The sequence below is a fragment of the Hyperoodon ampullatus genome (genome assembly GCF_949752795.1).
Source record: "Hyperoodon ampullatus genome assembly, chromosome: X".
Taxonomy (NCBI): Eukaryota; Metazoa; Chordata; class Mammalia; order Artiodactyla; family Ziphiidae; genus Hyperoodon; species Hyperoodon ampullatus.
Window position 1 is genome coordinate 9,965,319 of NC_136913.1, and position 11,595 is coordinate 9,976,913.

Below are 11,595 nucleotides of genomic sequence, written 5' to 3' on the forward strand. Positions count from 1 at the left end.
CACCCGTAAAAGAAAACTTGGACCTATTAAGTCGTCACACCCTTTTCCTCCCTCCCCAATGCCTTGGCAACCTCTAATCTCCTTTCTGTCTCTATGGATTTGCCTATTCTAGATGATTCACATGAATGGAATCCAGAATATGTGGTCTTTGTATCTGACTTCTTTATTTAGCAGGTTTTCAAGGTCCTTCCATGTGGCAGCATGCATCAGTGCTTCATTCCTTTTGATGGCTAAATAATATTCCATCGTATGGTTAGGCTACATTTCATTTATCCATTCGTCCATTGAGGGACATTTGGATCATTCTCACTTTTTGGGTATCGGAATAGTGCTGCTATGAACAAGAGTACAAGTATTTGAGTACATGCGTTCGATTCTTTTGGGCATACACGTAGGAGTGGAATTGCTGGGTTGTACAGATATTCAGTGTTTAACTTTGTGAAGAATATGATCAGCTTTTACATCTTGAGTTAAATCTATTTGCTAAAGTGAGATTTGGTCATTTTAGTGTCTGTGAATCCCAGTTGTCCATATCATCTTGACCAACTCAGACAATTCATTCCTGGCTATAAATTGCACAGTATAAACCTAGAACTCAACTCTCTTTTTCCTGGTGCTTTCATTTGCCCCATGTTTGGCCTTTGTGTGAAAAGATGACATCCTCCTCTTCTTCTTGCTTTGATGGAAATTATGTCTATGGGATTCTTTCCCTGGGAAGGCTCCAGGGAGGGTGGGCATCAGAGAGAATTGGGGAAGTGGGTGGACGTGCTGGTAAAGGCTTGCTCCTTCATTGGCCTTGGTACATGCCAGTCAGTTCTGATGCGCAAGTAAGCTGATCACTGCAGGCATCCGTCAGACAGGAAAAAATAACGTGGCAGAAAGGAAGGGAAGAGAGTTGGTATGTGCACCCAGCACAGGTCCTAGGAAAAGGTGATGACCGCCCCGGGTCACCAGCTCCAAGGACAACTAGGCTCAGATTGAAGCTTAGCAGAGGGTGGAGAGGCTTAACTGTCCCGTGCATACGCTCAAACTTTCCGAAACTCTTGGGCAGCTGGGTGGGAATGACGAGAGAGGGCATGCTAGGCAGAGGAAGAGACGGATGAGTCGATGGACCCATTCCTGGGTCCTAGGAAGAGCCAGGGGCACTGGGGGCACAGAGGGAATGAGAATGAAAGGGGCGGGACTGGCTTCATAACTTGGGGACACAGGGCAAAATGAAAACATGGGGCCCTTTGTTCAGAATTATGAAGAATTTCAAGATGGCAGCAGCAGAGCATTAAGCCAAGCACAGGGCCTCTATGAGGGTGGGGCCTTGTGCGACAACACGGGTCACAGGCCCAAGAAACCAGCCTCGGGGAGGGGAAACGGTCAGGGTCAGCCCAGAAGGCTGATTAGGGCCCACGTGAGGTGTCCGCCCAAATTTGGGCCACTTGTCCATTGCCCACCTGAGCTTCATTTTTCTCCCCATAAAGCCATTAACCACCTTCTGCTGATGACCTGGGAACTATATGCTACAACAAAGCTTTGACGTCCACCGGAGAAGCACATTAGAATATATGAACACTTATTACTTGCTAATGATAATTCTGCTTCACAATGGAATAAACAGTTTCATTTTTTTTTTTTTTTTTTTTTTTTTTTTGTGGTACGCGGGCCTCTCACTGCCGCGGCCTCTCCCGTTGCGGAGCACAGGCTCCGGACGCACAGGCTCAGCGGCCATGGCTCACGGGCCCAGCCACTCCGCAGCACGTGGGATCCTCCCGGACCGGGGCACGAACCCGTGTCCCCTGCATCGGCAGGCGGACCCTCAACCACTGCACCACCAGGGAAGCCCTAAACAGTTTCATTTTTAACACGGGAGGCTGTCAATGCCCCCCCCTTCCGATACGTTGTTTGACCTCCTAATTTTGTTTTAACCATTGTAATATGAATGACTGCTGGGAAAAATATTAAAGTAGTGAAAAGCTGTGTGAAACTGCCAACGTTCAAGATAAAGAATCCCCTTTATTGCGAGCGTGCCAGGCTATGTAGGAGAAGGCAAAGAGCAGACTGGGTTTCTGTAATGAAATCATTTGAAAATTGGAGCAGGCAAATGTTTAACTGATACGATCTATTACTATGATATCTACGCTTAAAAGTTTTAATGATGGAAACCTTGGATGGTTTCTTGAGATGGAATATAACTTTACCCTGATGTGGCCTAGAGAACAAAAGCCTAAAGGCCTTAGGGTAGGATTCTAGAAAAGTGTAGTGTTTCAGTGAGGCAGCTTCCAGGCCGGCCAGTCTGGGTTCAGACACTGCCTCGGGCTTTCCCTGTGTGGTTTGGGGTAAGTTATGTGATTCTGCAAGACTCCCTCACCTGCAAAATGGGGGACTTTAGGGTGCCTCTGTCATAGATGCCTGCAAGGATTTGGGGAGATTACACATGGAAAGCTGCCCCCTTTATGCTAAGCCCTCAAAAAATGTTTGCTATTATTATGGTCATGATTGCCGCTGCCGTTGCCTTTGTTGTGGTGGTTCTTGCTGCCTTTATTGTTATTACACCATCTGGCCCCGGTTATTTCCTGTCAGTTTCTCTCATTCGATGCAAGCCCGGGGCTAAATGAAGCTACTCCTCGCCCCCCTGCATGTACTCAAAGGTTCTCTGCTTTCTTATTGTTGCCATTGCTGTGAGGGGGCTGAGTAACCACTTGAGGGGCTGTTGTAGAGGTGAATTCAAGCCACAGGAGGGACCCGGGTAAGTTCCCCTGTAAGTTCCCCCTGGCTCTAAGATTCCATCAGATCAACAAAGTAGACTGGAAAGTTAGCGGCCCAGGGTCCGACATTCTCGAGATTGTTCTTTGACCCTCTCTGCTCTCCTGGTACTGCCCCCTCCTTTTTAGCCCCCTAGCTGAGGGAGCCTTCTGTTCCATTGCATGGAGTACAACGTGGAGCCCCCCCGAGCTGGGAATCCTAGTAGAGACGGGCCTCCGTGAGAGCACGTAGACTTGGTAGATAGCTGTTGAGCAAGTTGCATCAATTCTCTGAGCTTCAGTTTCTTCAGCAGTAAAATGGGGATATTTGTAGCCACTGCACAGGGTGAGAACTGAATCAGATGTTGTACACAAAGGGCTTCAACAGAGGGTCTGACATACAGCTAGGCCACTAAATATCACCTCCCTGTCATCAAGGGGGGACTCGGGCTGGGTCTTTAAGGAGATGTGGATGAACAGATGGAGCTCGCAGGGTCCCAGGGGAAAGTGGCTTGAGGCAGGTGGGGGCAGATGGCAGGAGGCCCTGACAAGTGGACAAAGGGACCCGGGCCTGAGAAAGCAAAGAGTCGGGAGCCTTGCTTAGTCCCCGTTCCCCCTCCTCTTCTCTGGTCAGTGCCCTGCGTAAACTGTAATAGGTTGAAAATAATAGGATGACTTTTCCTGAACTCAGATTTCAAGGGCTGTTTCCCCAGCTTTGGAAATAGCTACAAATCTGTCCCTGGCCCGCCCTGGAAAGCAACATAAAACACAGTGTGCCCTGACACCGCTTCTTGGTTCCACTAGGCACAGGCTTCGACGTGGCCACCTTCCAGCGTAGGCTCTCTTGGCACGGTTTTCACGGGGTCTGTGGTCTCCCGAGGAGAGGAAGGCAGGGCCTGGCTCAGGTGGGCTGCCTAGTCAGCTTTCGCTGGAGAGTCCTGAGCCCCGGGGCACACTCTGCCGTTCTTTTGTTTCTCCAAGCCTCTGTCTTTACTTGGGATTGAGAACTCCCACCTCCACTGGTGACCCAGCACATGCTAACCCATTATAGACGGTAGCTTCCAGGAGGCAGGAATTATCTCTGACGTCTGAAGCATCAATACTGGAAGGACTGAAGAGAAGAAAGCAAGGTGGCTAGAGTCACAAGTGCAGAGTGGGGCTGAGCCAGGTGCAAGGACTTTCCTCACTGAAGCCAGTCAGTTCCATGCCATCCTTCACTGCTAACTGAGCAACTACTATGTACCAGGCATTGTGAGACACAAGGCAGCCTGCCTCCCGCTCTTCCTGGTGAGTCTCAGGTGCAGACCCACCCCGGGGGTGGCCCCGGGGGTGAAGGATTTTCTCAGCGTCAGTTATACAGAGTGGCTACTGGCCGAGTTATCACAATGCTGGATCTCTAAGCCTCAGTTTCCGTATCTGTAAACCTCTCCTCGTGGAAAGGCCCTGGGCATGAAAGGCGAAAACAAACATAAAGCCACTATTACAATGCCTGACTGAAATTTTATTGGCTGAAAAATTAGCAAAAGATCTCATGAAAATCTCAGTAAACTGGTACTTAGAGAAAGAACTAATATAAAAACATCTAACATGTGCAATTAATTCCAAACACACGATTTTTTTCTCAACCCTCCATCCTAAATAATAATACAAAGCAAAACAATAACAACACTGTCACACACTGTCTGAAGCATTTCAGCTTCCCAGCAGTCCTGGAAGGTTAAATACTGAATGATCCCATTTCACAGATGAGAAAATACACAGAAAAATTAATTCACAGGCCAGGGTCACACAACTCTCGGGAATATTCCTTGAGTTCGCATTTGCTTCCATCTGCCTCCTGCTGCCCGTTCCATTCTTCCTAGAACCCCCGGAAATTCAGCAAGTCAAGCCTAACATGGCAGCCACTCTTTCTTTCAGGGAGAGGCCTCCTTCTCTTTCTCTTCCTCTCTATCCATTTCTAAAGAGACAGGCAGAAGGAAGGCTGCTTGTTACCTAACTAGAAAAATGGTCCAGGGTTTACAAATTTCTACTCCTCCACTGCTTTCGGAGACATTGCTCTGCAAGGCCTGAGGAGAAGGCCTTGGCGAGAAGCAGGGAGCCTTAGTGTCGTACCGTTGTCATCCGGACACTCGGGGAGGAAAGAAGTGATTCTTGACAGCAGCTGGGTGAGGGGAAATGGACTCCCAGAACCCGACAGAAATGGTGTCAGCACGAAGCACCTGCCGGCTGAAAAGGGCCAAAAATCCACCCTGCGCGCTCCTTCCTGAGTTTCCACGATGAAGTGGACTCCCGAGCCAGTCAACTAGGGGAGGGTCAGGGGGACATGTAACCAGAGAGATGACATACTGTGCCTGCATGAAAAAGTCCAGTGCCCCCATTCGGGAGCAGAATGACAGCCACCCAGCAGAGTGTGAACTGCGGAACCAGACGGTCACCTGCCCCTGCCCACCCTGTCCCCCTCCCTCCCCAGGAAGAAGGAAGTCTAGTGGACGCAGAAATGGGGAAGTCGGAGGTGCTCCTGCAGTGGCTTTCATGCGTCTCCGTAACAATTGACTCCAATCCCCAGTGAGACAAAAGCCTCGGCCATAAACGAGATTAGCAAGGGGTTTCTGGAAACATTTTCTGAGGCCGCAGGGAGGGGGAAGGAGTTTTGTGCACACTGCTTTACGTGAAGACTCTCCCAACCTGGCTCTTTTTCCCTTCACAGGCCCTGTGCAGCTCCCCTCCCCCCCCCCATGGTATTTGTAACTGATTTCAGCCCAAGGGGAGGGGTCCCTAGTATTCAGAGTCAGGTGCCATTTTGAAAACCGCTCCTCTCTACCTAGAGCTCCCATATTTCCGGATGTAACTCAGAAACGCACTTCAAAATGGAATCCTGCTCGAAAGACTCCTTTCAAAATACGGAGTTCGATTTTTAACTTGAATCTTCAGATTTTAGAGATAATGGGATTGCAGCGTCTGGCCTTCCACCCGGGCCTCCTGAGCAAATCCCTTTTGTAATTTAGGAAAATGAGGAACAGGAAAGTAGAAGAACTTCCTCCTTGTCCGGCAGCAAGTCAGTAGCAGGGCTTGAACTTGACTTATTTTCCTAAGAGGCAGGCGATGGACTCTATAAACTCCCGGTAAATTCACCGCCAACCCGCAAATATTCCGGTTATTTGATTTGGGTGCTAACCAGACTTACAGCATTTTAAAAAATGTGCATGTTACAGTGAGAAAACTTTTTTTTTTTAATCACTTAAGGGTGCTTTACTTCCCACCCAAGTCCAGGAGAATGCCAGCGAGGAGACAAAGAGGGCCGGGGTGGGGCGTAGGGCTTCCACCGGCCTGAAATCACGGGAATCGCACCGCTGCAGTGGGCGAGGCCCTGGGGCCAGGGACACCGCACCCTGGCTTGGGGACGTCTGCAACGGACAAAGGCAGCTTCGCAGTAAAGGAATGACAGTCCCCCTAGGTACCACCCAGGCCCTTAGTTATCACGCGCCGGTCCCCAAGAACATGTTTGCGCGGCTGCTGCAAAAATCCATGACAGAACAGACATAAAGGGCTGGGGGAATGCATTATGAAGGAAGTGTTACAGGGTGGGCTTTGCGCGTTTTATCTTTCCGCCCTCGCTGCGGTTAGGTGCGTGGGTGGACGCAGGGTGTGGGCCCCCAACGCCAGGAAGGCCCCGGACGCCGTTCCGGAGACGCGGCGCGAAGGAGTTAAGCGCGCCGGCGGTGACGTCACCTCATTTACATAGGAGCGCGCATATAGTGGCGCCCGCTGGGCCCTGCCCGGCACTCGGCGGCGACCACTGCGCAGGTCGGACTTCGTTCGCTCGTAACTCGCTCCGGTGAGCCCCGGGGCCCCTGCCACCTGCCCTTTGCTCCCCTTCCCGCCCCGCGCCCGCATCCCTGAAGCCGAGCGTGAGTGGTCCTCCCGGGAAGAGCTGCCCCTGGGGAGCTTGGGGGTGCTAGGCCCTTCCAGATGCTGGGTAGCGGGGTCGGGAACTCGGTGATTTTTTTTTTTTTAATATTTAAAAATTTCGCGTTTTGCTATGGCAGCTTCGAAGGGAACATTTTTTTTCCTCCCCCCCACCCCGCCCAAAGAAGAGCATTCTGCATCGCCTCTTAGGCGATGATGAATCAGGAACAGAAAGATCCTTTGTTCCAGCTCACACCCACCCAAGCCCGGAGCTTCACAGTCACATTTTTTCTCTCGCCTCCGATGGCCTCGTGGGCTGTATGCGTTCAGGTTTAAGGCGGCTGGGCTGTATTATGAAATGTTTAAAACGTCCTTCTTGCAGGGGGGTGTGTGCAGAGCTGAGGAATTGCTCCTAAATGCAGATCTAGAGGGTGTGGGGGGCAGCTTTGTGTGCGGCTGCCTGCATTGTTGAGCAAAAGGAAGGAAGCGGGTAGGGCGGTGGTCGGTGGCGCCCGGCAGCAGCTGCCGCCTTTGTGAGCAGAGAAGAAAGCAGGACGGCTCGCATCTTTGGGGGAGAGGCCACGTATAGAAAACGGAAACATTTTGTGCAGCCTTGGCTTCATTTTAAGAAATCTTAAGTCCATTTTCTTGCTCTTTAGCTTGAAATGGTTTCACTTTTCTCTAATGTTGAAACGCTGCAAGTAACTAACCCAGAGTGGTTAATTCCACTGTTCCGAACGATTCGGCCTCCTAGTGTGGGCGATCTTCCCAATTTGACCCCCCGCGTTTTGAAATACCAAAGGCGGGGAGGGGGCTCATTTTCTCCTGTAGAAAGAGGATGATCTTTAGCCCTGAATGAAAGCGGAAGGAGGCGAAGTGGGTTTTCAGGCAGGAGACAGGAGGGCTGAGGCGCGTTTCTGAGTCGGGAGAGACGAGGGTAGGTGGCCCGCCCTCAATCTCCCTCTTGGCTTTGTACCTGCAGCTTCCTCTGCAGCCATGTCTGACAAACCCGATATGGCTGAGATTGAGAAATTCGATAAGTCGAAACTGAAGAAAACAGAAACGAAAGAGAAAAATCCACTGCCTTCACAAGAAAGTAAGCCTCCCTCCCACCCCCTTCTTTAGAAAAGGCCGAGCGGGAGTGGCGGGGTGGGTAGGAGAGGATGGGAGGGGCTGGGAGGGTTGGGGTGAGTGCAGGGAGTGCGTGGGAGGAGCTGACAGTTTTTTGATTCACGCCGTATGGAAAGGTTAATTGAAAATTGCCTTGCAGCCAAACAGACACGGGGCTTTAATAATTTAATAATTGAGTGTTTAATAATACCATATTAATATGCAAATACCTTTATCCTTTTCTCTGTTCAAATGTTGTATTTCACATAAATATTTCATGATGGAATGCCTATTTGTGCTTGTAGAAATTTGTCTGATGAGGAGAGATGTCTTTAATCGAAAGTACTGAAATCTTACGCTCGGCTATACTGAATTCGCGTCTCCAGCCCCCTCCATCTTTTTTCTTTTTGTGTTTTTCTTTTCCGGTCGCAGCGATTGAACAGGAGAAGCAAGCAGGCGAGTCGTAATGAGGCGTGCGCCGCCAATATGCACTGTACATTCCACGAGCATTGCCTTCTTATTTTACTTCTTTTAGCTGTTTAACTTTGTAAGATGCAAAGAGGTTGGATCAAGTTTAAATGACTGTGCTGCCCCTTTTCACATCAAAGAATGGAGAACTACTGACCACGAAGGCCGCGCCTGTCTCCCATCCGCCTGTCTGGCTGGCAGGGAAGGAAAAGAACTTGCATGTTGGTGAAGGAGGAGGCTGGGTGGGACGACAGTGAAATCTAGAGTAAAGAGCAAGCTGGTCCAAGGTGTTCTGTGTCCTGCGGGCTGTAAAATGCAGTTTAATCAGAGTGCCGTTTTTTTTGTTGTTGTTGTTCAAATGATTTTAATTATTGGAATGCACAATTTTTTTAATATGCAAATAAAAAGTTTTAAAACCTGGCTGGTGTGACGGTATGGTCTCTGAAAGGAGCGGCTTATTCAGATGAAACCTTTGCAAAAGGGTCAAAGGTGGGTGCCCTGGGGAGGGATAGATGACAAACATCTGGTCATTTGGGTAAAACGGCACAGAAATGGGTTTCATCCAGGTATGTGAAATACCTCGTCTACACTAGGTAATTAGGAGATCATTTTCTTAGGCTCATTGAATTCCTAGTATCTAGCGTTGAACGAAAGCTTTTTTTTTTTACATCTTTATTGGGGTATAATTGCTTTACACGAAAGCTTTGATAGAAACATATTTGGAGTGCTTAACTGTTGAAGGGTCTGTTATTTGTTAAGCCGACACTGAATTTATTGCATCTGATCAAAAAAATGAAGGTGGTGGTAATTCACAGCACACTGTTTCAGGTGTCAAACATGAGTTATTTAGACAATTATCAGTCCTGTCAGATAAGGAAAAAATGACATTTTAAACTGCTGCTTTATAAAAGGATTGAAGATGTGTGCTTCCTCTTTCTCTAACGGCTGGTTCCAATTCAAATTCAATGTTTAAAATTGCTTTTATAAGTGCACTTAATGGTTAATGAATGTGACTTGTCTCAACTTGGATAATGAAAAATGTCTTTGGTTTTAAAGGACACCAGCCGGACAAGGATGGAATTCGTGCTGTTTAAATCTGATAGGATGTAATTGGCTCACCTCCAAGCCTTACCTTCGTTGAGTCCTTGATAACTTCTCAATCATTTGAAATGCCTATTTCAACTGGTGGGTAAAAGCCAAGCCCTTGTTTGGGGGGGGGCGTTTAATGTGCAGAAAGAGGGAAATAAAGGGTACCAAGTTTTTAAAGTAAAAGGGATTTCTTAACAGACGTCTTTAATGGATTCTTCCCTTGTATAAGGAAGGGTGCAAATTTTTCAAGAATAAGTTAATTTTATTTAGTGGAAACAGCATTTAGTGATAGTTGATCTAATAGCTCAGCAAAGCTAGCTCAGATTTACAATGCAAATGGTCAAGACGTTAAACAACTCGCCCGCCGCCCCGCCCCTCCCCCCCCACAACTGACTTGCAAAAATAAGGAGGGGGGCGGAGGGCAAATTACTGATGATTATTAAGCCGGTTGATTTCATTTCCTTGGCTCCACACTTATTTTGCGAAATGCACAGGAAACCATTTATCTGTGGTTTAGACAATCAACCAGACCATCACCTAGAAGACTATCTGCGTTGCAAGGGGGAGGGGATGTGTGCAGGCAACTGCCAAACCCGAGAGGCCTCAGCCTGCTGGATCCATCGAGAAAAGAGCAGTGAGCACACAGGTCTGGGAGCCTTCTCAAGATGGAGCCTGGCCCTCCAGCCCTGCATTTTCTCTTCCTGCCTGTAAGGAAGGGTGTGGGCAAAATGAAAATGTCCACGGCACAAAGATAAACCAAGCCCACCTTAGCTGTTGGCTCTGTGCATTTTTCAAACAATGCAGAGATGAAATCAGATTGTAAGGAATGCACACAACTCAAGTGTTCCTCAGTTTTTAAACAAAAATGAGCATTAAGGGGAAAGGGGTGAATCATGAAATCAAGTGACGGGAGAGAAGACCTTTCTCTCCTGGGAGGACAAAGCTCAAACGTAGCCCCCCTCCCAAAAAAATGAAATGAAAAATCTGGTAAGGATTGGCCGCTTGGTGTGTGGTATGGGGAAATTGACAAGCTTCTGCATGTATCACATTGTATACTTCGCTGCTGCACGTGGAGACGGATGCAGGGTGGGACTGGGGAGCAGAAGCTGCTTTTTTTTTTTTTTTTTTTTTTTGATGGGGGAAGAGCGTTCTTTTCTCTTCCCAAGAGAGGGTCTTCCCAGATGGCTGGGGTATTTATGAATCAGTATGGGAATTTATACCCCTGCTATTGAGGAGCTTGGAGTGGACAATGTTTTTCACAAACACGAAGGGGACCTGAGGGTCACCGTTAGAATGAGGGATCCTTCCAATTGCAGGAGACCCTAGCCACCGCATCTTCGACCCTCTCCCCCCGCAAACCCCCTGGAGGAAACAGGCCAAGGGAGCTTATTATGTACAAGCCGAAGGTCATACAGTCCGGTCTGGGCTGGGACTTAAGCAAACTTTGAATTGAGCCGGAAGAATAAAGTAAAAAGAGAGGAAGTAAAAGAGGCTTGTGTGGGACAGTCTTTTCATTTCTAAATCTCACAAATTCCTCAACCATCACAGCCACACTTCTCAGTCTTCCGATGGATGGAATTTTCAAGCTACTTTATTCTTCCAGGAGAGCAGCGTAGCTTTGGGGCTGTATCTCTGAGGATTGTGTGTACGGGGGAGCTGGGGAGAGGCATACGAAGTCTTAACAAACCCTCCCCCGTGCAGGGTCTCTTCCACCCCTGATAATCATTGCATCCCCTCCCACAGTCCTGTGAGTTAGATAATATCTCCTTGAAATGCACTGGGAAGATCTCTTTATTTCCCTAAAGAAGCATCTTAACACCTCAAGACACCAAAATGAAATAATTTTCTATTCTTTCTAAACACATGGGGCCAATTTTGTGCTTACTAGAAAGAACAGCACGTTTTAGAAACAACATTATGGCCAAAAAAAAAAGAAAAATCTTGAGCCTTTTTTTAGTTCAATAATGCAAACTGAACACATTGTTTGCTAGCATTGAAAGCGCTTCACACTTTTTGAGAGTGGCTTACACACCAATCTAAGAGAATGAAACATCAATTTGAAGTTCAACTATATTTTATTGGCATGTAAGGAGAAGGGCCTAAATTAGAAATTTAAGACACAGATGTGCCATGAAATAAGCTAAGAAGAAGATACGTTTCTAAGACCTATATTTACCTGGCTTATTTTTTTCTTGGATACTTGTATAGTTTTTGATCTTTCTAATCATATTCTCGTGCTGGTACCAGCCCAGCTCTTAGCTTCTGAGGCTTCTGTGGGTAGGGTCCCTGC

The 11,595-nt window shown here is 48.0% G+C and overlaps 1 protein-coding gene across 2 annotated transcripts; it reads left to right on the forward strand.

Moving 5' to 3' along the window:
• The first annotated feature begins 6,522 nt into the window (after window positions 1-6,522).
• TMSB4X (thymosin beta 4 X-linked) lies at window positions 6,523-8,636 on the forward strand. 2 transcript variants are annotated; one of them, XM_079727870.1, is made up of 3 exons: window positions 6,523-6,640; window positions 7,621-7,734; window positions 8,181-8,636. In XM_079727870.1, exons 2-3 carry the CDS (start codon window positions 7,635-7,637, stop codon window positions 8,213-8,215), a joined length of 135 nt encoding a protein of 44 aa, XP_079583996.1. In that variant the 5' UTR covers window positions 6,523-6,640; window positions 7,621-7,634; the 3' UTR covers window positions 8,216-8,636. The 2 variants fall into 2 exon arrangements, with proteins under 2 accessions (XP_079583996.1, XP_079583995.1); XM_079727869.1 differs by having other exon boundaries at window positions 6,528-6,567.
• The last annotated feature ends 2,959 nt before the right edge of the window (window positions 8,637-11,595 follow it).